The 25,825-nt window shown below is 43.8% G+C and overlaps 1 protein-coding gene and 1 long non-coding RNA gene across 3 annotated transcripts; one reads left to right on the top strand and one right to left on the bottom strand.

The window, feature by feature from the left end:
- Positions 1-1,318: 1,318 nt before the first annotated feature.
- Positions 1,319-20,815, bottom strand: FAM50B (family with sequence similarity 50 member B). Of its 2 annotated transcripts, none has more exons than XM_016954841.3 (2): positions 20,697-20,815; positions 1,319-2,847 (listed from the first exon to the last, which is right to left on the bottom strand). In XM_016954841.3, the coding sequence occupies exon 2, from the start codon at positions 2,822-2,824 to the stop codon at positions 1,847-1,849; it is 978 nt and encodes a 325-aa protein (XP_016810330.1). In that variant the 5' UTR covers positions 2,825-2,847; positions 20,697-20,815; the 3' UTR covers positions 1,319-1,846. The 2 variants fall into 2 exon arrangements, with proteins under 2 accessions (XP_016810330.1, XP_016810329.1); XM_016954840.3 differs by lacking the exon at positions 20,697-20,815 and adding an exon at positions 3,150-3,386.
- On the top strand, positions 14,855-17,734 carry LOC112209438 (uncharacterized). The gene is made up of 3 exons (XR_002944179.2): positions 14,855-15,060; positions 16,771-16,956; positions 17,581-17,734. It is a non-coding gene; the product is annotated as an uncharacterized LOC112209438 (long non-coding RNA).
- Positions 20,816-25,825: the final 5,010 nt, after the last annotated feature.

The following is a 25,825-nucleotide window of genomic DNA, read 5'->3' as shown; positions in this document are numbered from 1 at the left end:
GAATACACATTGATTCAGTAGGTCTGGGGTGGGGCCTGAGATTCTGCTTTTCTATCTGCGTTTCTAACAAGCTCCCAAGTGCCGATGCTGCTGGTCCAAGGGTCTCACTTCAGGTAGGAAGAATCTGCTTCACACCCTAATGAAGTGTTCAGAGCCAAGAGCCTGTCCTGGGCCCTGACCCTACTTGCACCGAAACTCAGGGGGAGGAGTTCATAAGAGGTGGAAAAGGCAGCCATAGAGCATTTGTTCTCCAACCAAATAGCTGGGGAGCTTCAAAACACTGATGTCCACTTCTGACCCTGAGGTCTGGCTCTGGGTGTGACCTTTGAATTGGGAAGTTTAAAAGCTTCCCTGATGACCCTAAGGGACAGCCATTGGGACCCACTGTCCTAGAAGGCTAATGTTTCGGTGGAAGTTCTTGCTTATGGGCTGAGGCAAGAACTCTAAGAAATGTCCCTCCTATACTCAGGGCTGGGACTGGGGTAAGGTGAGTGAGGCACCCAACTTGGGCATTAAGGTTAAGGAGAAGGAGATCCCCAAATACTCAGTAACCAAATAATAAATAATATTTGAATTATATAAATAAATATATAAATATATATAAAATATATAAATATATATAAAATATATATAAATATATATAATATATATAAATATATATAATATATATACATATATATACACATATATATATTTTTTTGAGATGGAGTTTCACTCTTTCACCCAGCCTGGAGTGAAGTGGTGCAATCTCAGCTCACTGCAACTTCTGCCTCCCAGGTTCAAGCGATTCTCCTGCCTCAGCCTCCCAAGTAACTGGGATTACAGGCACATTTTTGTATTTTTAGTAGAGACAGGGTTTCACTATGTTGGCCAGGCTGGTCCCGAACTCTTGGCCTCAGGTGATCCACCCACCTCGGCCTCCCAAAGTGCTAGGATTACAAGCATGAGCCACCACACCCGGCCTGAATACAATATTTTTAAAAATCAAAATTAACAGAAATAATCCACAATGAATAAAATACAAACATTTTCAATGAAGACAGGATCTGTAACTGTGCCCTGTGGAGTCATATTGGAGCAAAAGGAAAATCAATGATACTGACCCTGCAGGCTACTTGCATTAGCTCACTGTCCTCCTAACTTCTGGGCTAAACAACCCAGTTAAAGCCCACTAGAGGGGGGCTGCTCCCCAACCTTTGCTAGCCCCCTCCTGCTGGCAACTGCTGATCCTGGGACCAGTGATGGGCAGGTCCACCTTTGCCCTCAAATGGTTCTGAACTAGGTCATTGCAGTCCTTTAAATAAATTAACCAAAACCATAATAATAACAACAGAAACATTTATTAAGAGCTAAGCGTTTTACAAATATTAATTCACTTAATACTCACATCAATCTTATAAAGTAAGTGCTCTTATTTCCTTTTACAGGTGACTAAACTGAGGCATGGGGGCTTAATAAGCTTACCCAAAACTACACAGCAAGGAGGAGGCTGTGTCGGGAATCAAACTCAGTCACTGTGGCCCCCAAGTCCATGCTCATAACCACCAGGTAAAAAATGTGCCTCCTATTCTAATTTCTGTCTGACAGTGGGCCCAGTCATGGTTTCAATACAGCTCAGCAGAGCAATGCAGCAAATCCAGGTAGCAACACTAAAATACTCAGAAAAGACCAACCAAGCAACCAAAGCATAACATCAGCAATAGCACAACCAATGTGAATCATGAGAACCCTCTGTCTTTATTAAATCTGGGGGAAGAAATCAAGGTCACGAAATCAAGTGACTGGTGATGGGGCCTAGAAATGAGTGTCTCCCCCCACCCCCGGTTTCCGCTCTGGCAGGCGGGTGTTAGCGGATGGTGTACTTGTCCCACTTCTTCTCGGGGTCATAGGCCTCCCAGCGGCTGGCGGGGAAGATGTGCTTGTTCTTCTCGTACCAGCTGCGCAGCACCACCTTGCCTGCGTGCGACTCGTCCTTCTCCATGGTGGCGTCGCTGAGCAGGCGCACGTCATCGTGCACATCGAAGCTGAAGAGCGGCCCGCTCTTGCCCCTCGCCCTGGCGATGATGAAGTCGTAGAAGGTGTGGTAGTGCGGCAGGATGAGGTCCTCCTTGATGAACATGAGCTGCTCCACGCCGGCGGAGCGCAGCTCCAGGAAGTCCTTGCGCAGCCCCTGCAGCGCCTTCTTCAGGAACTGCTGCACCGTGTTGCCCTTGCGCACCCGCACCGTGCGCCGGTGGCCCGAGCCGTCCCAGTAGCTGAAGGTGACCTCCATCTCCTCGTCCTTCACTTTCTCGCGCTGCGCCTCCCACTCTTGGCGCAGCTCCTCTCGGAGCCGGTTCTCCTCCTCCTCGCGGTCGCGGTCTGGCAGGAAGCTGGTGTCCACGTCGGGGTTCTTGCCCAGGTTTCCGGCGCGCCTGGCCTCGGCCGCGTCGGCCTGGTCATCGAGGTCGTCTAGTGCAAAGGACAGGCAGGAGATCTTACGCTTGCGCTCGCGCCGCTGCTCCTGCTCCCGCTGCCGCTCCTGCTGCAGCCGCTGCTCCTCCAGGTGCTGGCGCTTGGCCAGCTGCCGCTCGCGCTCCCTGACCAGGGCCTCCTGCCGGGCCTTCATGTCGTTCAGGGTCACCAGGCCCACCGTGCTGGACTTCAGCTCGGCCTCCACGGCGTCGTAATGCGCCGAGAACCTCTTGTCCACCTGCGACTTGAGGATGGTCTCCTCGGCGATGCGCTGCTTCAGCACCTCCATCTGCTCCCGCTGCTTTTCGCGCTTCTTGAGGAGGTGCATGGCACGGCCTGCCTCGCGCATGGTGCCCTTGTACTGCGCCATGGCCCGCGCCTACCCGATGGGCTCTGCAGCAAAGAGGAAAAACGCGGCAGGTAGAGGGGGGCCCACGCAACGGCGGGGAATGCTCAGCTCTGCGCCTCCTCACAGGGCTTTCGGCAGTGATGGAAGCGTTCAGGGGCTGGGCCGACCTGCTAGGGTAACCACCAACCTGACAGTGTCACCAGGCACCAATTTCCAGCATTTTATTTGACCTCAATAAATGCAAATGCGAATGGCCCCACGTAACGGGTGGCTGCCATGCCTGAGCGCAGCGCTGAATTTGGGGAGCTGCATACAGAGGGGGTTGGGCTACTGAGCGGACCCTTACCTGCCCAAGCACCCTGTCGAGCGGAGACACGCGGGAGCTGACCTCCACGAGAACCACCCACGAGCAGAGGCCCACTCGTCCCGGGCTCTCGCGACAGCCGTGGACACAGGAAGTGGAGGCGGTGCGCCCCCTGGCGGGGAGGCGGGCCCTGAGGAGAGTGCCAGGCTCCTGGTAGGGCGGCTGCGGGAACAGGAAGTGGAGGTGGATCGCCCCCTGGCGGGGAGGCGGGCCCTGGGAAGAGCTCCGGGCTCCTGGTAGAGGCGGTGCTCCTGTGGGGCGGGCCAGCGCGGGGAGGATCCCGGAGGAGGCGCTTCTGGCCCTGCCCAGCCGTGGCTGGCCGGGGCTCCTGTTTTCATGGTGTGGAGGGCGGGCCCACACCTGCTGTGCGTGCGTGCTGAGCCTTCTCGTGCCCAGCTGTAAACACGCAGAAGCAATGTGGGCGCAGCGCAAGCTGCTGCGGCCACCCAGAGAGCCTTGCAACAGCCCTGCTCTCCAACCCTCCTCCTCCCGCCTCTGATGCTACCCCGCTGTGGCGTCTCGTGAACGTTACCTGCGCACCACTGCCTGTAATTCTTTCTTATGGCCCCAACACAACCACCATTCTTTGATAATAGAACCCTACTCGCCCCCCAATTTCGTGACAAAACCTGCACTCAGCTTGTTTGACCTCTTCTATACAGCAGTTTCCCCCGGGTTCTAAGCTCTAATAACCATGGGACACTGAGTTAAAGTATAGCAGTGTCTTTACTGTGAGCCTCTAACATGCCAGTTTCCACTGTAACTCTCCAAGAGCAGGGCAGACCAGTTCATGTTTCGTGACCGTTTCTCCCCTGCAGGAGATCTGGTAACACTCGCTGAAACCAGTGCTTCCTGGGACCTAGTTTGGAAAAGCTGGTTGTGAAATACATACTGCGGTTCAGCCTCCTCCCGTCTAAGAGCAACAATGCCTGTGAGCATAACCTTACCAAGAAGCGTGAATCATATGATAATTACATATGGCACCCACATATCCAGAGGAGAACAGCAGGGTGTGAGCACTCATCAAATTGTTCAAGCCAGAAACCTAGGCCTTTTCCTGGAATGACGTTCCTCCACAGGTAATCAATTACAGAAGAGCCTTTCACACTTTCCTTTTTCTCCCATTCCCCACCACTTGCCTTAATCTAGGAAATTAGCATTTTTTAAAATCTAAAGCCTTCTCATTGTTGCCCCATCACCAGAATACAAGAATATCTTATTTTATTGAGCTCTGGGATACTGTGTGTTTTGTTTTTGTTTTTACAAATTGAAGATTTGTGGCAATGCAGCATCAAGCGCCTACTGGCTCCATTTTTCCAGCAGCATGTGCTCACTTCGTGTTCCTGTGTCACATTTTGGTAATTCTTGCAATATTTCAGACTTTTTCATTGTGATATCTGCTATGGTGATCTGTGATCATCGTTCTGTGAGGTTATTGTAATTGTTTGGGGGCACTCCGAAGTGTGCAGTAGAAGACAAAGACGTTTATTGATTTAACTGATAAATGTTATGTATGTTCTGACTGCTCCACTGACTGGCTGTTCCTTCATCTCTCTTCCTGTCCCTAGGCTTCCCTAGTGCCTGAGACACAGCAATATTGAAATTAGGCCAATTAATAACCCTACAATGGCCTCTAAGTGTTCAAGTGAAAAGAAGTGTCACACGTCTCTCACTTTAAATCAAAGGCTAGAAATGATTCAGCTCAGTGAGGAAAGTATGTCAAAAGCCAGGATAGGCCAAAAGCTAGGCCTCTTTTGCCAAACAGTTAGCTAAGTTGTGAATGCAAAGGAAAGAAATCTTGAAGGAAACTGAAAGCGCTTTCCTGGTAAACATATGAATGATAAGAAAGCAAAACAGCCTTATTGCTTATATGGAGAAAGTTCTAGTGGTCTGGATAGAAGATCAAACCAGCCACGACATTCCCTTAAACCAAAGCCTAATCCAGGGCAAGGCCCTAAGTCTCTTCAATTCTGTGAAGCTGAGAGAGGTGAGGAAGCTTCAGAAGAAAAGTCTGAAGGTAGCAGAGGTTGGTTCATGAGGCTGAGGAAGGAAGTCACCTCTATAACATAAAGTGCAAGGTGAAGCAGCAAGTGTGATGGAGAAGCTGCAGCAAGTTATCCAGAAGATCTAGCTAAGAGCACTGATGATGGAGGCTACCCTAAACAATACATTTTCAATGTAGACAAAATAGCCTTCTATTGGAAGAAGATGCCATTTAGGACTTTTATATCTAGAGAGGAGAAGTCAATGCCTGGCTTCATGGCTTCAAAGGACAGGTTGACTCTCTTGCTAGGGGCTAGTGTAGCTGGAGACTTTCAGTTGAAGCCAATGCTCATTTACCATTCTGAAAATCTTAGCGCCCTTAAAAATTATGCTAAATCTACTGTGCCTGTGCTCTGTAAATGGAACAACAAAGCCTGGAGGACAGCACATCTGTTTACAGCATGGTTTACTGAATATTTTTAAGCCCAGTGTTGAGACTTACTGCTCTGATGATTCCTTTCAAGATATTATTACTCATTAACAATGTACTTGGTCACCTAAGAGCTTGATGGAGATGCTTAAGGAGATTAAAGTTGATTTCATGCTTGCTAACACAACATCCATTCTGCAACCCATAGATCAAGGAGTAATTTTGACTTTTAAGTCTTATTATTTAAGAAATACATTTCCAAAGGTTATAGCTGCTGTATGTAATGATTTCTCTGATGGATCTGGGCAAAGTAAATTGAAATTTTTCTGGAAGGCATTCACCACTGTAGGTGCCATGAAGGACATTCACAGTTTTGGGGAGGAGGTAAAATATCAACATTAACAGAAGTTTGGAAGAAGTTGATTCAAACAGCATTACATGTTACAAAGAAATCTTTCGTGAAAGGTAGAATCAATCAATGTGACAAACTCAATATTGATTTAAGAAACTGCCACAGGCCCAGCCTTTGGCAACCACCACCCTGATCAGTCAGCAACCATCAACACTGAGGCAAGACCCTCCACCAGCAAATAGAGCACAGCTCACTGAATGCTCAGAGGATCATTAGCATTATTTAGCAATTAAGTATTTTTAATGAAATTATGCACATTATTTTCTTAGACAAAATGCTACTGCACACTTACTAGACTATAGTATAGTATAAACATAACTTTTATATGCACTAGAAAATTTAAAAATTTGTGTGACTGTCTTTGTGGTGGTCTGGAACTGAACCCACAGTATCTCCGAGGTATGCCTGTATTCTTGTTCTTGTCTAACTTCTATACAATATCCTCAGAGATCTTCATAAAAAATGAATCTGATAACATTACCCTCCTACTTGAAAAACTCCAACTTCCCTTGTAACAGCCACATCAGAATCTCTTTGTTTGTCCTCTAAGGTCTCTAATAGGTGGACCCATGCAGCACTCACCCAGCTTTTTCGCTGCGCCTGAATAGAAGATGCCCTTTCAGACCAGGCGCAGTGGCTCACACCTGTAATCCCAGCACTTTGGGAGGCCGAGGCGGGTGGATCACGAGGTCAAGAGATCGAGACCATCCTGGCCAACATGGTGAAACCCCGTCTCTAATAAAAATAAAAATAAAAAAAATTAGCTGGGTGTGGTGGTGCATGCCTTGTAGTCCCAGCTGCTCGGGAGGCTGAGGCAGAAGAATTGCTTCAACCCAGGGGGTGGAGGTTGCAGTGAGCCAAGATCGCACCACTGCACTCCAGCCTGGTGACCCAGAAAGACTTCATCTAAAAAAAAAGTTGCCCTTTCATAACTGTTACCTCTGGACATACTCTTTCTAGAAAGTCCTGCCCTTCTCTGTGCTATCCCTGAAGATCAGCACAAATGTCATCTCCAAGAGGAAGCCTGGAGCACCCACCATCACCATCACCACCCACAGATGGACAAAATGACCAATAGTCTCCTCTCTCAGGTTTCCCATATAATTACCTTTATTACACTTAACATAAATAAGATAGCCTCTCCACCTCTTTTTTTCAGTTAAATGATCCAACCTACTAAACTTTAATTCAATCGACTATAGTTTGGCCACAAATACTATATTCACTCCTTCTTTAATCGAATCAGAACTTGAATGTCAATATCATCCCTAAACCTTATCAACCACCCTCCCATTATCCAGCATCCACCTCCTGAACTCAGTCACGGCCTCCAAATACTATAGCCAGCTCCCAGAATTAAAAGGTTGAGCCTCAAATTCTCAGAAAAGTTTAACAAGAAAAACAACTAGAAAGAAGGAGATTTATCCTAAAAGTCTGATATACTGTTCTGTAGAATTTTCCCCTAAGTTCCAAGATGGTAACTTCCTCTTTCAGCCTTAATTCTCAGCGAAAATACCCACAAAACTAAAAGCTACTGCTTTAAGCTCTTAAATTTTATCAGCAAAATGAGGCTGAGGACCCGAGCCCACACAAATGGTGAAACTTTAAGAAAGAAGAATAAATAGAACAAAAAAGAATGATTGTTCTAGTTATTCTTCCCTGATTCAGACATTGTGGTTTGTTTTTCCAATAGGTTTTGTCATAAAGGAGGAAATAGGCATATTACAGAAAAGTTTGAAAAGAAATGTAAATAAATAAAAAGTTCACTCAACATGAACACATAAGTAACATAACTATTAATGTTTGCGAGTTCCCTTCCAATATTTTATGTGCACATAGATCCGTATATATTTAGCAATTTTAATCAAACTTTGTATCCCATTTGATGACTTTTTTTCCATTTAAGTTTTTTTTTTCGAGACGGAGTCTCGCTCTGTCTTCCAGCCTGGAGTAGTGCAATGGCGCGATCTCGGCCCACTGCAACCTCCACCTCCCGGGTTCAAGTGATTCTCCTGCCTCAGCCTCCCGAGTAGTTGGGATTACAGGCGCCCACCACCACGCCCGGCTAATTTTTGTATTTTTAGTAGAGACAGGGTTTTGCCATGTTGGTCAGGCTGGTCTCAAACTCCTGACCTCAGGTGATCTGCCCTCCTCGGCCTCCCAAAGTGCTGGGATTACAGGCATGAGCCACCGCACCTGGTATTATTCTTGTTTTTATATAATCATCATAGTCATTGATTTAAATAAATGTGGTACATTCTATTGTAAAAAATAAATAAAAGTATCAATAGCAATAATACAACAGAGGGGAGGGAGCAGCATTCTGTTCTAGTGACTCAGAAATGCTGATTAAATACACAAACTAATTTAGAAAAAAATGTGCCCTCCTCCAGGCTTAGTCACAAAGTAAAATATGCAAACAGCATCAATGTTTTAAAAATCTCACAAAACTAAAACTTAAACTATTTTAACAAGAGAAAAAGAACTTAGTTTTCAATACAAGCAACAATAACAGATCCCCGCAAATAACACCTTTTGTCATGGTCGGTTTTCATGTTGCTTTCCACCAGTCTGAATTCTATTTTAAACGGATTATCCTACAAGTGGCAGATATACTGTCCTCTCCAGAGTCAGCCTTGAAATGAAACAGCTGATGGTGGGCCTGGCCTGGGTGTAGGGTGTGCCCCGATAGCATCTCCACTCAATGATCCCTCCAACGCCACCACAGTATCCTGAACCAGTTGTCAAAGCAAAGCCACAACACCTCACATCAACCAGGTGCCAAAAAAGAACTAGTGCATGAATTCAGAATTCCGCCACCAGACCAGAAGTCCTTCAAAGGATATCTAGATAATATTATTGCACGCTTTCGAATAAAGGGTTTAAAAATGTCTTCCAACCTTTGCTTGGTGGAAAGCCAATATTTTGGCATGCAATCAGGTAGGGGTAAGGGGAAGAACCCTCACATGTTCAGAGACAGGGAAGTACAAAATATGCTAGAAGGGAAAAGCTTGAACAAGAAACCTATGACTTCTATATGTGTTCCCTGGGGGAAAAAATCCACACCACGTGAGAGAGAAATGAAACCTAAGAGATGTCACAATTTCAAAATAAATGCTGCACCATAAATGTCTCTGAGCTGTAAGACCTCATTTTTTTCTTTCATTTGTATCAAAGTAATACATGTTTGATAAAAACGGTTTAAAAGAATGGAACATGGTTTTATATTCTTGGTTTAAAAAGAAAAGTAATCCTAAAAGGGTTATTTTCACAAACAAAAAAGCAAGCAGTTTCCTGTCTATTTTTCTCTTCCCTGGAGGCAACCACCTCCAGTCCTTTCAGTTGCTTCTTCTGGTGTTTACCTCCTTATTTTCTAATAATTCTTACATTGCTATGTTGTGACTAATCAATTTTAAATTTTATCTACTGACTTTTTGTTTTGGTCGATGAAGATTTAATTTTTCTTATGATAGATTGAAATGTCTGGCCAGGTCATTTGAAGAAGAGCGTATTATGGATGCTGTCAATTTCTAAGCCAGATAGGAAAAATGCAAGAAATTAAAGTACACGCCACAATCCTAATTATAAATAGAACGGCAAAATGCCCAAACAAAATATTAACAAATGGAATTCAGCAGTTTATGAATACATACATGAAAACGGACAAAATAGGCCTTTCTCAAAGGTAGCTCGACACTAGAAATCTCTGTGTGTGTAACTTATCACACTAATAACATCTCAATCCCTGCAGATAAAATATTAATTGCGAACTAGAGTCCTTCACTTGATGAAAAGTATTTTTTAGAAACGTACAGCAAATGTTATTTTCATAATATGCTTTTACGTCTTTTACAGTTTTCTCAAAAATAAAATTATGGGGTGTTTTCACCAGTATGGGGCTTACTACAGCTGGGTGAAGGTAGTGAGTGTCCCACAGGCACCTTCTAGGAGAAGGGCAGATAGGGAGAGAAGCTCTGATGCTCTTTCAAAGGGTGGGACATCTTTTGTTTCGAAGTGGCAAAGCATCACCTGAGGGATAGCTTTTAGAATTTTTACCAGGGAAAAGAGGGGCATGACAGAAGGCAGGGGCCAAGGAGAGTGGCTAGGAGCTCATGCCTACATAGAAAAGAGTATGAGAAAAAGTCAGAAGCCTGCCTAGAATAGCACATGTACTAAATGTATCAGGAATGTCCCCCTCCCACTGTCCTCTTAAAGGAACGTAGAAGATGAAAGTGTTGTTTTATGTAGAAACATGTAGAAAGCATTACAGTATGACACTGGCCAGTTTTTCCAGGACCCTTCTTTTTTTGGAAAGTGCTACAGATGTGGCTTCACACACTACGTTTCACAGCTGCAGCTCATGGAGGCAATTAAAAAATGTGTGTTGAAGCCAACTCTGGCTCTCTGGCAGTCCTCTCCTCTTGTTTTCAATACTGTCCTTAGCAAAGATGATTGGTATCTAAACACCTCTGTGCTCTTCTTCCTTCGTCAAACTGAAAGCAGGTGGTTCAGGTCCTGGGAAGGGAACAATGGTGGGATTGATGATTGCCTTGAAATTTTTATTTTCCTCCCAACTTGGAGTGATCCTGGGTGAAGTGCTCCTCTGCTGGGGCAGCAGCTGCTGCTCTGCTGGACCTTTGACTGGGCTCAGGGATGGCCACAGTGCACACTGCTCACAGCCAACACTGAGCACCTGGCAGAACATCACGAGTGTCACAGAGGCCAGCAGGCCAAGGGACAGCCGGGTTTGCAGCAGGCAAGGCTGTTCCTGGAGCTGCTTTCCAGGATGACTGCTGCAGGATTCCTGGATAATGAGACTGGTAGAGGGAGGCCACCCTGAGGTAACAACTTCTTGGCACTTGAAGCAGATGATGAACAATTGTCTAATAAGTTCAGGAATTGAAATTCTAAGATAGGAAAGTGCTTTAGAAAATACCTGAACCTAGTGTTGACTTTGGGTAAGCAAGTGAAGGACCAAGCACTCTTGGGGAACCCTGAAGACAAAACAAATCAGAGAGGTGCTGGCTGTTATCTCATTTATGGTGTTAAAATGTTCATCAGTTATTTATGTTGTCTCTGACAACATTATAACAATAAACAGAGATAGAATGTGCTGTTTGACTCTATGTACATTTGTTCCCTTCACTTTCAGCCCTTTTGTAGAGAGCACCCCTCTATGGTCTCCCCTGTGACTGTGACTACCTGCCCAGGGAACCACCACCCTGGAGCACCCTGGAGCTTTCGATAAACCCACTCACACCCCCAGCTTCATGGAAAACCAGACCACTTAATAATTTTCCCAGAGCTATTGTGATCCTCCAGGGACCCACCAGCCCCAGGGGAATTGCATTATCATCTGTGGTTGCCAGTCTGTATTTTACTTGGCTCATCACTTTTAGGGTTTATTCTTTAAACAGCTTGTAAACATGGAAGATACTGCCCCAGTGACAGGACAGTTGTGCAATGTATACACAGGACAATTCTTGTTGCGGCTCCTAACAGGTCGGACCTACGGCCCACCGTCTCCATCTTTTAACTATCTGCAGACTTGTATTTTTTGTTAGAAGCACCATTGATTGTGGTAAGAAATCCACAAAAGAAGAAACAACTTCGTGGTATATATTCTTGCCATTCATTGCTTTAATTTGGGGCCAAATAAATAAAAAGACATGAGCTGGTTGCTTAACATTTATCCCTAGTTACGCTTTGAGCTAGGCTTTACCCTAAAGCTTTTTTTCATTTCTTATTAAATGTACATACAGCAGCACCATTTGCTGTTTTTGGTATATAGTTATGTAAGTATTGACAAATGCCTGGACACCTGTAATTTTTGGCAAGGTCTAAATCATGCTCATCTTTCACTTTGATTTCAAAGGTGCTGTTCAGGGCACACGTGGCAGAAAATCCGTTATTTATTCCAGTTGACCCGAGCTTCAGAAGCACCCACTGCACCCTGTGAGCTCATTTGCTGATGCTCCAGCGTTGGGCATTCTGCCTGCTGAGGTCCAAAGAACGTGTTCCGGCCTTTGAGTGGTGCTCAGCTCTGTTCGTTGGAGGCGGGGCAGGTGCAACACACCAGCTGGTTAGATCCTGGACTCTGTTACATGCCGTGACTCCACAGCCCTGGGTATATGCTATTTTTTTTGTTTTTTTGAGAAGGAGATTTGCTCTTGTTGCCCAGGCTGGAGTGCAGTGGCATGATCTCGGCTCACTGCAACCTCCGTCTCTCAGGTTCAAGCGATTTTCCTGCTTCAGTCTCCCAGGTAGCTGGGATTACAGGCACCCCCCACCAAGCCCAGCTAATTTTTTGTATTTTTAATAAAGACGGGGTTTTGGCAGGGCGCAGTGGCTCAGGCCTGTAATCCCAGCACTTTGGGAGGCCCAGGCGGGCGAATCACGAGGTCAGGAGATCGAGACCATCCTGGCTAACACGGTGAAACCCTGTCTCTACTAAAAAATACAAAAAATTAGTTGGGCATGGTGGTGTGCGCCTGTAGTCCCAACTACTCAGGAGGCTGAGGCAGGGGAATGGCGTGAACCCGGGAGGCTGAGGTTACAGTGAGCCGAGATCGTGCCACTGCCCTCCAGCCTGGGCGACAGAGCGAGACTCCGTCTCAAAAAAAAAAAAAAAAAAAAAAGACGAGGTTTCATCCTGTTGGCCACTGCACTCCAGTCTGGGCGACAGAGTGAGACTCCGTCTCAAAAAACAACAAACAAACAAACAACAACAACAACAACAACAAAGACAGGGTTTCATCATGTCGACCAGGCTGGTCTCAAACTCCTGATCCACCCGCCTTGGCCTCCCAAAGTGCAGGGATTACAGGCTTGAGCCACCGCTCCCGGCCCTATGTTTTGTTGTGTTGCCGTTTATTCAGAAGAAACTCTTGGCCTATGACTTCCTGGCTAGCACGTCCCAGTGTCTTGGTTGATATTAATAGTTTAACCTGGGGTATGGGAGGGAGGGAGGATGATTTATTGATGACTGCTGTTGCTCTCCTATGGGAGTATATGTGAGGTATTGCTGAAGTCTTGCCATGAAATACTTCTTCACAGAATATTTTAACAAAATTGAAATATAGCAAAAATAGCAATGTTTTTGGTATACAGTTCTATGAGTTTTGACACACACAAAATCATGTGATCCCCACTACAAGCAGGAACAGAATGGTTGTGCCATCCCAGAAAACTTGTATTATCCCTTTGAGTCACACTCTTTCCCCATCGCTGCCCCTGGCAACCACTGATCTACTTTCCACGCCGCTATAGTTTGGATATTTGACCCTCCAAACCTCATGTTGACATTGGATCCCAATGTGGGAGGAGGAACCTAGTGGGAGATGTTTGGGCTGTGGGGGTGGATCCCTCACGAATAGATGAATGTTCTTCCTGGGGGAGGAGGTGAGTGGGCTCTTGACCTGTTAGCTTCTGAGAAAGTTGGTTGTTAAAAAGAGGCTGGCAGCTCCCCCTCTCTCCTTTTGCGTCCCCCCTCACCATGTGACCTCTGCACATACCAGCTTCCTTTTGCCTTCTGCTTGAGTGGAAGCAGCCTGAGGCTTCCGCAGAAGCAGATGCTCATGCCATGCTTCTTATACAGCTTGTAGAACTGTGAACCAAATAGACCCCTTTTCTTTATAAATCACCCGATCTCAGGTATTTATAGCAACACAAACTGACTCTGATGCATACCTATATTTTTTGCCTTTTCCAAAATGTCACATCATGGAATCATACAATATGTAAATTTTAAGTCAGAGTTATTTCACTCCAGTATAATGCATTTGATTGTCATCCATGCTGTTGCATGTGTCAGTAGTTCATTCCTTCATTCTTTTTTTTCTTGTGTGTGTGTGTGTTTTTTTTGTTTTTTGTTTTGTTTTTTTTTGAGATGGAGTCTTGCTCTGTCGCCCAGGCTGGAGTGCAGTGGTATGATCTCAGCTCACTGCAACCTCTGTCTCCCAGGTTCAAGCAATTCTTGTGCCTCAGCCTCCCAAGTAGCTGGGATTACAGGTGCCCACCACCATGCCTGCTAATTTTTTGTATTTTAGTAGAGACAGGGTTTCACCATATTGACCAGGATGGTCTTGATCTCCTGACCTCATGATCTGCCTGCCTCGGCCTCCCAAAGTGCTCGGATTACAGGTGTAAGCCACTGTGCCTGGCCCATTTTTGTATTTTTAATACAGACAGAGTTTCACCATGTTGTCCAGCTGGTCTGAAACTCCTGACTTCAGGTGATCTGCCTGCCTTGGCCTCCCAACGTGCTGGGATTACAGGAGTGAGCCACCACGCCAGGCCAGTTCATTCTGTTTTGTTGCTGAATAGTGTCCGATTGTATGGAAGCACCACAGTTTATTCCTTAACTTCTTGATGGACATTCTTTCCAGTTTTTCTTTTTTTTAGTTTTCTTTAAAAAGATGGGGTCTTGCTCTGTTGCCCAGGCTGGAGTGCAGTGGTGCAATCATAGCTCACTGCAACCTCAAACTCCTGGCCTGAAGTAATCCTCCTGCCTTGGCCTCCCGAAGTGCTGTTATTATAGGCATGCACCACCAGGCCCAGTCCCAGCTTGTTTTCATTTCTATACCTATAAATAGGATTGCTAGGTTATATGGTAAGTCTTTGTTTAACTTAATAAAATCTACTAAACTGTTTTCTACAGGGACTGTATCAGTTGTCATTCTCAGAAATATATGAGAGTTCCAGTTCCTCTGCATTCTTGTCAGCACTTAGTGCTATGGTTTTAAAGTCCTCTAAAAGTTCACGTGTTGGAAACTTGGTCCCCAGTGTGGCAATGTTGAGAGGTGGAACCTTTGAGAAGTGATTGGGTCATGAGGGCTCTGCTGTCATGAATGGATTATTTCATGGATTGATTAACGGGCTAATGGATTAATGGGTTATCATGGGAGTTGGTTAGTTATCACAAGGGAGGGTCTGTTATAAAAGCCAGTTCAGCTCTCTCTTGTGGCCCCCTCTCTCTCTGTGATGTCTTCTGCCATCTTGTGATGCAGCAAGAAGGCCCTCACCAGATGCCAGTGCCATGCTCTTAAGACTTCCCATCCTCCAGAACTGTAAGAAATAAATTTCTGTTCTTTATAAATTACCCAGTCTCTGGTATTTTATTATAGCAACATAAAATGGGCTAAGATGCTGGATATTATGCATTTTTTTTATATTTTGGTCATTGTACTTAATAGGTACGTAGTGGCATCTCACTGTGGTTCTAATTTGCATTTACCAAGTGGCAAATGATGTTGAGCATCTTTTCATGTACTTACTTGCTATCATACATCTTCTTTAGTAAAATGTCTGTGCAGATCTTTTGTTCATTTTTTAATTGGGTTGTTTGGTTTCTTACTATTGAGTTTTGAGAGTTTGTATTGTATTCTGAGTACAAGTCTTTCATCAGGCATGTGATTTGCAATAATTTCTACCAATCTAACTTCTCTTTTTCTTCTCTTGTCTTTTGCAGAGTAAAATTTTTAATTTTGATGAACTTCAATTTATCGGTTGCTCATTTATGGATCATGCTTTTGATATCTTATGTAGGAATTCTTTGCCTAAACCAAGGCCACAAACATTTTCTCTGATGATTTCTTCCAAAAGTTTTATAGTTTACATTTTCCATTTAGATCTGTGGTCCAGTTTGAGTTAATTTTTATATAAGATGTGAGGTTTAGTATCCTTTTCCTTCCATCTAAATGTTGGACTTCCTTCAACATTCGTTAAGTGACTAGTCTGTCACCCAGATTTTCCAAAAGCCTGCACGAAGCCTGTATCTTCTCTTGATAATGCGAATCTATGGTGGAGGCAGAGGATTATTTCCCTTCAGAGTGCTGAAGTTGATCTCAGGGACTGTAGCCTGCCTCCCTCTGTCCTTGGCTTCAATACATAGTGTCCTTCAGTAGACTCAGGCTCCTTGGCACATTCTGGGCCACATGTGCAATATAACTGGCTGTCAATGGCGTCAGTGATCATGACACCAATGGCATTGTGCTTGGGGCTTCCCCAAATGCTTCCTCAGAACATGTACAGATGGCCATTCTGATACAAAGAAAGCCCATTTTCAGACACACTGTTCCTAAGATGTAATAGTTTGAGAGTCACTAACACACAGCCATGTTTTCTTTGTAACCAAAATTAACTTGCTAGATCTTGACTGAGCCAGTGGGATTATCTATAATTGTTCTAGGTATTAAGATTGGGTCTTGGTGTCTGCTAGATGGTGCATACTGTTTTCCCTGGAAGAACTTATTGTGAGTGATGCTAAGGATACTGAGATTCCAGGGGCAGATGAAATGTAAAAGGTGAAAGCTTCCTGCATTTTATCCTTGAGATCGTCCATGCAACCACTATACACAGCTACCATATTCACAGGGTTTGCCTACAAGAGTTGATTGCAATTGAATATTGCTAGAGGGTCTTCAGTAAACTGAGTGTTTTGCAATGATATAGTAATTCTCTATACAAGAATTGCCAAGACCAAAGGCCAGGGGTCTAGGGGACAGGACCAGACTGACTGAATAAGGATGTAAGGCTTAAAATTATTGCTGGGTTATATGGTCTCTTTGCTACTGCTGTGTTGTTTTATTTTTTTCTGCTGCAGGGTCTGGCATGATGTACATGCTCAGAAATGTTTGATGAATGAATGAATAGATGAATGAACAAATATCACATTGATAATATGACACTGTGATACTACTGACACTGACAACACTAGGCATTACAGTAAAAGCATTCAGTGCTACATTTTCACTTTCAATTCTCTATTTTGAGTGAAGGTGTCAAAATTCACTCTTCACAAATCCCTGAAGCTCTGGAATCCTGCAGCTGGAAATGCGGCACCCAAAGACATGGCATGCAGAGTGGAAATAGTCCCGCGTGAGGTCGGGAGTCCACAGTGTCGGGAGAATTGGGTTCTCATGTTGGCATTACTGCAAATTTGTTATGGGCTTAGAGGAAGTTACGTAAGTTTTCTAAGCTTCATTTTTTATCTGGAAAAATTACCTGCTGAGAATTTCTGATCCTTTTGAGTTGTGCAAGGCTAGGATTCAACCAAGAGAACTTTCTCATAACTCATCTAAGTGGATCACAAGACGTGAAACAAGGGAGCCCAAAGCTTGTTTGCGTCGTTCCTCCTGTGGCTTCTTATCTAGAGACTCCAAACTCCAGTTTCTTGTGGCGGGGGTGGAAGTGGAGAGATGCCAACTCAGCAAAGGCCCTAACTCATGGATCACATCAGACTTTAGCTGTTCATAATGGGGCTGGCTGATGTGTTGTCAAATTAGTCCAAAGTCAAGTCCAAAGGGCAGAGGAGGGATGAGATCAGTTACAAGAAACCCTGGGTTGGGCAATAGTGGGGAAGGAGGCGGTCACTGGGCCTTACAGGCAGAACCTGGCAAAACAGCAATGGCAACTGCACAGGCTTTGAGGAGCCAACTCTAGGACAGTGAACGCTAGAAATGCAACCCCTTATGCTCCCCTGGAGCTCCCTGTGAAATTTCTCCATTTCTAGTGTCCTGGTTGGGGAAAATATTTTCTTCTCTCATGCTCCTCCTCCTCCTTCCTTCCACCCTTCCCTAACACAACAGGACTGTCACCTGCTGGACACTTCACTGACATGCAGAAACCCAGGACAAGAGGAACGCATTCTACCGTCAAGGGGGCCACAGATTACCCAACCTGTATTTCTCTCTGGTATCTGTTCACTTATTTTAAAATAAAAATATTTTTGTACTGCTTGAATTTTGTGAAAGCTTTACATAAAACAGCCTCTATGCAGTTCTACACCTGAAAGATAACCATTATTAACTGTTGGCATTTACCTTCAGACTTTTAATGCATATGTTAATTTTAATATAAATGGGATCATTCTGTATGTTGTTTAATATCCTCAAACAATATAGCATACTTCTTTCCATGGTAACACTAAAAGGCCTACCTGATCTTTTTTAATGGTTCCAATATATATTTCAATGTAAGACTATATCAAAATATATTTTACCAGTTTTTTATTGTTAAACATTTGTTTTTATTTTTTAACTCTACAATGATCATTCTTATATATGCATCTCTGTGAGATAATTCTTATAGTGCCTAGAACTTAATGTATATAATTATTAGTAACCTTTTTAAACCTGATAGCCCTTGACTTTGATTTTAACTTTAGCATCTTTTAATATGTTCTTCAAATTGTATGATCAAATCTTTTACCAATTGTTTTCTTATTGATTTATAAGAACTCTTTGTATATTGAGGCTATCAACTGATCTTTCATATAAGCTCCACAAATTTCTCTCAGTTCGTTACTTACATTTTAACTCTGTGGGTTCTTTTTTCTTTTCTTTTCTTCCTTTTTTTTTTGCCATATATCAGTTTTTGTATTTTATTTTTGTATTTTAATTTTTATGTAGCCAAAGCTGACAGTCTTTGCTTTTATGACTTGTGAATTTTATACATATATGAATTTCATACATATTTGAATATAAGAATATATCATATTCTCGCTCAGTGTCACACATGTTCACTCAGTTTTATAGGTTTTAAAATGCCTGTTTCTTTTTACATATGTAGTTATTCTTGTTGGGATCTAGTTCTGAACATACTGTCAGTCGGTACCAATTTTTTCCAAAAAAGGGAAATTAAAATAAAAGCTTAGAAATTTTTCTCAACCTGCCCCATGGGTCATAGCTATTCTTGCTAATTCATTGTGGAAAAATAATTTTTAAAATGTTTTTATTCATTTGCAAATTACAAAGCTTGCTTGTATTGTATATTCTATCAGTTGAGAGTCTTTCTGTCCCTGATAAGAGAAAGCCTGACTTACACTGGTTTAAATAAAATATTTCATAACTCATTTATCTGAAAAGATCAGAGGTCACATGGGCTTTGGATGTGACTTGACTCAACAGTTCAGTCATCTCGCCATCCCTCTTTCTGCTTCATCGTTAGGCTGGCACTCCTTAGGGCCACATGATGATTTCCAGCAATTTCCAGGGGCTACATGCTGTCTTACTTGATTGCTCTCTCAGAAGGGTGATCAGATCTGCCAATAAATTTCTTCTTGCTTTTTAAAATCGTCATAGCCAGGGAAATGAATAGTCCCTTTAGATTAAAAATATTTTATTTAGGGCCTACCCTAAAGCTGGGGGTAGAGGGGAGAATGGTGGTAAAACATAGGATGCACTGGGCAAAGGTGATAGCCATCCAAACAAAAACTGGGCTCACATAACCAAGAGGAAGGGAAAATGGAAGCTGAGTGCTGAAATTAGCAAATGCTCACCACACACACACAGTCCTGCTTGATACAAGAACACTGTGAAGATCAGTAGCTGCTAACACATTTATCTTACAGACGAGGATACTGAAGACTCCAAGAGGTGTATGTCTTGCCCTTGGTCACTCATCTAGTTGGTAGCGAGGCTCAAATCTAGATCTTATGATTCTAAATTCTCAGCTCTTACCAGTATCCTAAATTACCACCCCACAGGCTTGAAACTACTGCTGAGTATATGGGACTGACTCAGTTCTACAAACCTGTTTTTAAAAATTAAAACGGTTGCCAGGTGCAGTGGTTCATGCCTGTTATCCCAGCACTTTGAGAGGCTGAGGTGGGTGAATCACCTGTGGTCAGGAGTTCAAGACCAGCCTTGCCAACATGGTGAAACCTCGTCTCTACTAAAAATACAAAATTAGCCGAGTGTGGTGGCACATGCCTGTAGTCCCAGCTACTTGGGGGCTGAGACGGGAGAATCGCTTGAACCTGGGAGGTGGAGGCTGCAGTGAGCCAAGATCGTGTACCACTGTACTCCAACCTGGGTGAGACAGAGCGAGACTCTGTCTCAGATTAAAAAAAAAAAATTAAAAAGGTCAAAGGAGATACTAGCTATTCAACATAAGGGTGAGCCATGAAGATTTGATGCTCTTACTGTGGGCAGAACAGCATGTGAGGTTCCACTATGGTGGCACCAAAGAATTAGAGGATCCTATTCTCTCTTAGCCTGGGTTCACCCAAAGAAGTGTGTCTCTGGAGTGTATCTCAGAACTGTGGGGTGGGGAAAACAGGGGAAGCATTGATTCAAGAGCTCCCATCTCCAGTGGAAGATGGTTCCTTCACAGGATGTTGTTATCCCACATTTTTAAGGGGTGTATGAGTGAGTGCCCGGTGGGTTGCCTGGGACACCCCAGCCAGCCACTGCATCTGAGAAGCCAGGGACAGGCAGTGAGAAGAGGCATTCTCAGCGTGCTGCTGCGTGAAGCTGGTTGGATGGAACTGTTCACTGTAGCAGTGGCTGGAAGGAGCAGGGAGGAGAACATTTTAAGTGGGACATGAGAGGTCTTCCTTACATGAATCCATTATAAGCTAACAATACAAAACTCAAGTTAAGGAAGTGATACACACACAAGCCCAAATTCCTCTTTACTTAGTTCATGTCTGATCACTCTTACTTGGAATATTACAACCACCTTCTAAAAAGGTCCTCCTAGTTTCTCTTCATTCAACTACTGCAGTAGTCTTTCAAAAAGAAAAATTTTAAAGTTGTTATTATTTTACTGAAAGGTTCATTACTCCCCACTGCTTCCAGGAATATGTATGAATTCCTTTGCTTGGCATTCAACACGCTTCACAATTGGCTTTACTTTAATTAAACAGCTGTACTTCCCGCAACGGCCCCGAGCTGGACTCAAGCCAGTCTAATTTCCTTACCGTTTGATAAACAGGCCAAGATTATTCCTTCTCAGTGCCTTTGCTAATATTGTTCACTCTAATGGGCAGGGATGATATGCAAAACAGTTACCAACTGCTGTGGCAGGCACTAACCAATGAGGGTGGAGACTGAGCCAATCAGAACTGATATCAGGTGTAACTGCCAATATGGGTTGACCAGTTGACTCAGTCCTGCCCCCAGCCTCCATTCACTCTACTGAAATTCCATTTCTTTCAACTTCCATGAAGTTTTCCTGGACTGCTGTTGCCCATGTTGGTTTTTTTTTTTCTTTTTTTTTTTGAGACTAATTACTACTTTAAATTCTTGTATCCAGAATCTTATTAAAGATGTTCATGTGATTATACAAGAGCCTGAAACACCACTTTTTGGGCAGCACACTCCTCATCACCTCTCCATATGGTAACACCTTTGTGATATTTCCTACAGAGAGTAGAAAGATAGAAGTCAGTCTTTCCTACAGCATGGTTGATGAAAAACAGTTTTTATTGTTAATGTTTCAGAAAAGTTTCAGCCTTGAAAATTCATGACTAAAACAATGCATGACTGGTAGTGACATAAATTTTAGAATTTTTGTCAAATACGAGGAAAACCTTTACTAAGTTTCTTTCATGTGTAACTATAAAATTTCAGGGAATTTCAAATATCCTTGAAATGCTCTTTGAATTGCCATTAGATATATTTCTGGAAGCCATCCCAACACCATGATGGCTGGCAATATTTTAACCTGTGTGATAGTTAACACATGGCCCCCCAAATGCTTTGATACTCCCCCCATTGAGAGGTGGGTCTACCTCTCCTTCTCTTGAATCCAGGTGGGATTGTGACTTGGTTGTAACCAACAGAATGCAAGATCACAAAGGTGAGGTGGCTATGGCTTTGGTCCTTGGAATACTCATCTTTGGTGTCCTGACTCATCATGTAAGACGTCTAACTTCTCTGCAGCTCCCAAGCTTTGAGGAAGCCTGGGCTATGTTTAGGGGATGCAGCTGACAGCCCTAGCTACAATCGCCGCTGGCAGCCAGCATTAACCACCAGACATGAGTGTGGATGCCTCCATTTGATTCCAGCCCCTGTCAGTAGGGTCACCCCCACCATGGAGTCTTCCCAGCTCCCCAGAAGTTGCTAAGCACGGACAAGCTGTGGCCTGTCCAAATTTCTGTCCCGCAAAATCCATGAACATAATAAAATGATTGCTTCATGCCACTAAGTTTTGGAGCAATACTTACACAGCAGTAGTGACAAAAACAACTATGGGCAAAAGTCACTATGACCCAGGTGCACTTCTAATATTTCTGATGCCCTGGGCTTGAGTACAAATGGCCTACATACACCATATGTCTAAATGTGTAAAGGCTTTAAATAGCATAAAGAACACTAATGAATGGTTAAGTAAATGTGTTCTCTCCTCCTTCTATGAAAACTATGCCCTTATAATGAGCTTAAAGGCCAGGTTTGGATTTAGAATTCCCATGGAAGCCTGGCCTCTCACCTCCTTTACCCACCTAAGGCTTCATCCTGCACTTTGCATCTTGCCAGCCCTCATACATATGCAGACCCGAGTTATATCCATATTCCCTGTAGACAGTCGCCTCTTGGCCACCTCTTGGAGCACCAACAAACTCACTAGAAGTGAAGTTTGTTGCCCTTAGAAAGGTAGATACAGATGAGGGTCCCAAGCAAACTCTGATGCAGACTTCAGGTGTGGGGCAGGAAATTCCAGGATCCCAGATGTGGCGTGGAATCTGGGTCTTGGGCTCTGGGAGTGTCCAATCATTTGGCCCCTAAAACTTCTCACCTTATGCCAGACAATGGCCCGAGGGGAGCGGCCTTGCTGCAGCCGAAGGCACTACTTGTGCTAACCACAAAAATATACCCGTCTCAACTCAAACCCAGTGTTTCCTCAACTCAACTTTCCCTTTGTAGTTTTGCCACACTAGACAAGGGGAAGCCAGAATGGAAAGGCACAGCAATCCTAATCAAGGAAAACATGACAAAACACAAGGCCCCAGGGAAGGAAGGAGCCAAGGAGCTATGGCTTCATTAGCTTCCTGGAGATCCACCTCTACCTCCATTTCCTGGTTCATTCTTTCCCTCTTGATAGACATGGTGGGGAAAACAAGATGCTCATCAGATATGTCCTGAGGGTTCCAGGAGAGAGTTTCAATGAGTGCAGAGGTCAGAGCTCATGGCTGTCCGGCTGCAGGGACCTGTAAATGTGCTTTTGTTTGGCCTGTGCCATGTTTAATTTTTTTTTTTTCTGAGTAAGTGGCTAAAATTTAAAACTGGAAGATCTTACATTAGAAACTGGATATCTTGTTTTTCCTGGAAATTAGGAAGATCTGGAAAACTGGACCTGCATTCCCACAGGGCAATAAGTAGCCAGAAGGGATGAGTGGTTGCCCCTTAGCTAAGCTCTGAGCTCTGCAGGTCTCCCGGCCCCACCAGCCCACAGAAGCCCTCACACTCATCGTTCTCACTGTCTGATTCCTGGGGTGGTTCAAGCATGCACTGTGTGGGTTGGAGCAATAAGACATGAGCCCAGATCTCTACAGAACAAGACAGTGAAGACTAAGTGTTATGCTGCACGGTCACTGAGCCCATGGCAGAAGCTTCATATTTGTCAAGTGAATAAATGGCTGCAAATATGAAAGACCATAGTGCAGTTTTGGTGAATATGCCAGGGAGATGGAGAGTCAAGCAATAAACTTATCTGTTTCAGAATCTTCTCCAAACAGCACATCTCATACAGCTTTCTTCCTTTACTATTTAGTCTTTAATATAATACCCATTATCTGCTAATAATAATAGACCCTACTTTGGATCCTTAAAGAAAGCTTGCACAAAAACTTCTCAAATAAGTGGATAAATGAGAAAGAAAAGGCAAAACTGCAGTCCCATTGGTGAATTACTTCAAATTTGTCATGAAACCTAGGTTTATTTTTATCTTTCTTTTAGACTCAACCATAGTTTTGTCCATTCTATGTAGCTTTTAAAAAAATAAACACCATAGTATGGTGGTTCCTCAAAAAATTAGAAATAGAATTACCATACAATTTCAGCAATTCCACTTCTGGGTATATATCCAAAATAATTGAAAGCAAGGACTCAATCAGGTATTTACCCACCCATGTTCACGGCGGCATATTCACAACAGCCAAAAGGTAGAAGCAATGCAAGTGTCCATCCACAGATGAATAGATAAGCAAAATGAGGTTCAGCTGCACAATGGAATATTATTCAGTCTTAAAAAGAAAGGACACTCTGACACGTGCGACAACATGGATGAACCTTGAGGACATTATGCTACGTGAAATAAGCGAGTCACAAAAGGACAAATTTTGTATGATTCTACTTACATGAGGTGCCTAGAGTAACCAAATTGACAGAGACAGAGAGTAAAAGGGTGGTTGCCAGGGGTTAGAGGAGTGGGGGATGGGAGTTATTATTTAATTGGGACAGAGTTTCAGTTTGGGAAGATGAGAAAGTTCTGGAGACGGATGGGGGTGATGGTTGCACAACAATGTAAATGAACTTAATACCACTGAACTGTACACTTAAAAACAGTTAAGATGATAAATATCATTATGGGTATTTTGCCATAATACAAAATAGGTATAAAACATACACTTGTGAATTTCAGTTTCTCATTTAAAGTCAAAATTAAACACAGATTACTTCCCTGAGAGGATATGGAACAGCTATCAGGGAAGCAGATGGAATGGGAAGATGAAACTCAGAGTTCACTAAGCTAATTGGCCAATTGAGGGGGGACCCATAGTACTTTAAGGTAAGCTACTGTCTGACCTCTGCAACCCTCCAGGCCAATAAACACCTCCTCCCTTTAGTTAGACAAATGCTGGGAGAATCAGAATTCAATTTTCACAAACTTTTTCAAAATATTATTTAAAGAAGATGCAGAAAAGCCAGTTAAATGTGGGTAAGGCTGGCCTAACCAGCGTTTTTAGAAAACACTTAGCATTACTTGGTCAAAGTAACATCGCAGCCCAAGAAGACCAGCGTAGGAAGTGATAACATCTATAGTTGCAGAGGTCTGTTCTGGGACCAGCCAGGGATGCAGACCCCAACCTGGGACACAGATGAACCAGGAGTGTTAAATAGTAATATTTGCATGAATGCACAGTTAGATAGTGTATATATTGAGTTGTATATTTTCTTTTTTCTCTTTTTTTGAGATGGAGTCTCACTCTGTTGCCCAGGCTGGAGTGCAGTGGCTGATCTCAGCTTACTGCAACCTCTGCTGCCTGGGCTCAAGCGATTCTCCTGCCTCAGCCTCCCGATTACCTGGGATTACAGGCACCTGCTACCATGCCCGGCTGATGTTTTTTTTGAGACAGAGTCTTGCTCTGTTGGCCAGATTGGAGTGCAGTGGTGTGATCTCGGTTCACTGCAACCTCTGCCTCCCGGGCGCAAGCAATTCTCCTGCCTCAGCTCCTCTCAGTAGCTGGGATTACAGGCGTGTGCCACCATACCCAGCTAATTTTTGCATTTTTAGTAGAGATGGGGTTTTACCATGTTGGCCAGGCTGGTCTCGAACTCTTGACCTCAGGTAATCCACCCGCCTCAGCTTCCCAAGGTGCTGGGATTACAGGTGTGAGCCACCGTGCCCGTTCAATTTTTGTAGTTTTAGTAGAGACAGGGTGTTACCATCTTGGCCAGGCTGGTCTTGAAATCCTGACCTCATGATCCACCCGCCTTGGACTCCCCAAGTGCTGGGATTACAGGCGTGAGCCACCATGCCTGGCCAGTTGTATATTTTCATTAGTGTGGCTCTAATAAACATAAATGTCTAATCTCATCATGCCGAACATGATTATACTAAAATACACAGGGAGTTTCTGAAACACATACATGCATTTTAACAATGGATCTGCTTATTATCGTGTTATTCTCTTAGATCACACAGCACACAAACACTCACAGTCGTTCAGAATCCTTGCCATCAATCTGGGTTCTGACCTTAGCTAGCTGTCCGACCTCAGGCAAGATACCTCCTGGGACCTGAATGCCCTCATCTGTAAAACTGCAACAACTCTATCTACCTCGCAGCACTGTTGTGAAGATGAAATGAGTTAGTGCAAGTAAAGTC

This window comes from Pan troglodytes, chromosome 5, assembly GCF_028858775.2.
Source record: "Pan troglodytes isolate AG18354 chromosome 5, NHGRI_mPanTro3-v2.0_pri, whole genome shotgun sequence".
Classification (NCBI taxonomy): domain Eukaryota; kingdom Metazoa; phylum Chordata; class Mammalia; order Primates; family Hominidae; genus Pan; species Pan troglodytes.
This window is presented reverse-complemented; position numbering and strand designations above follow the sequence as displayed.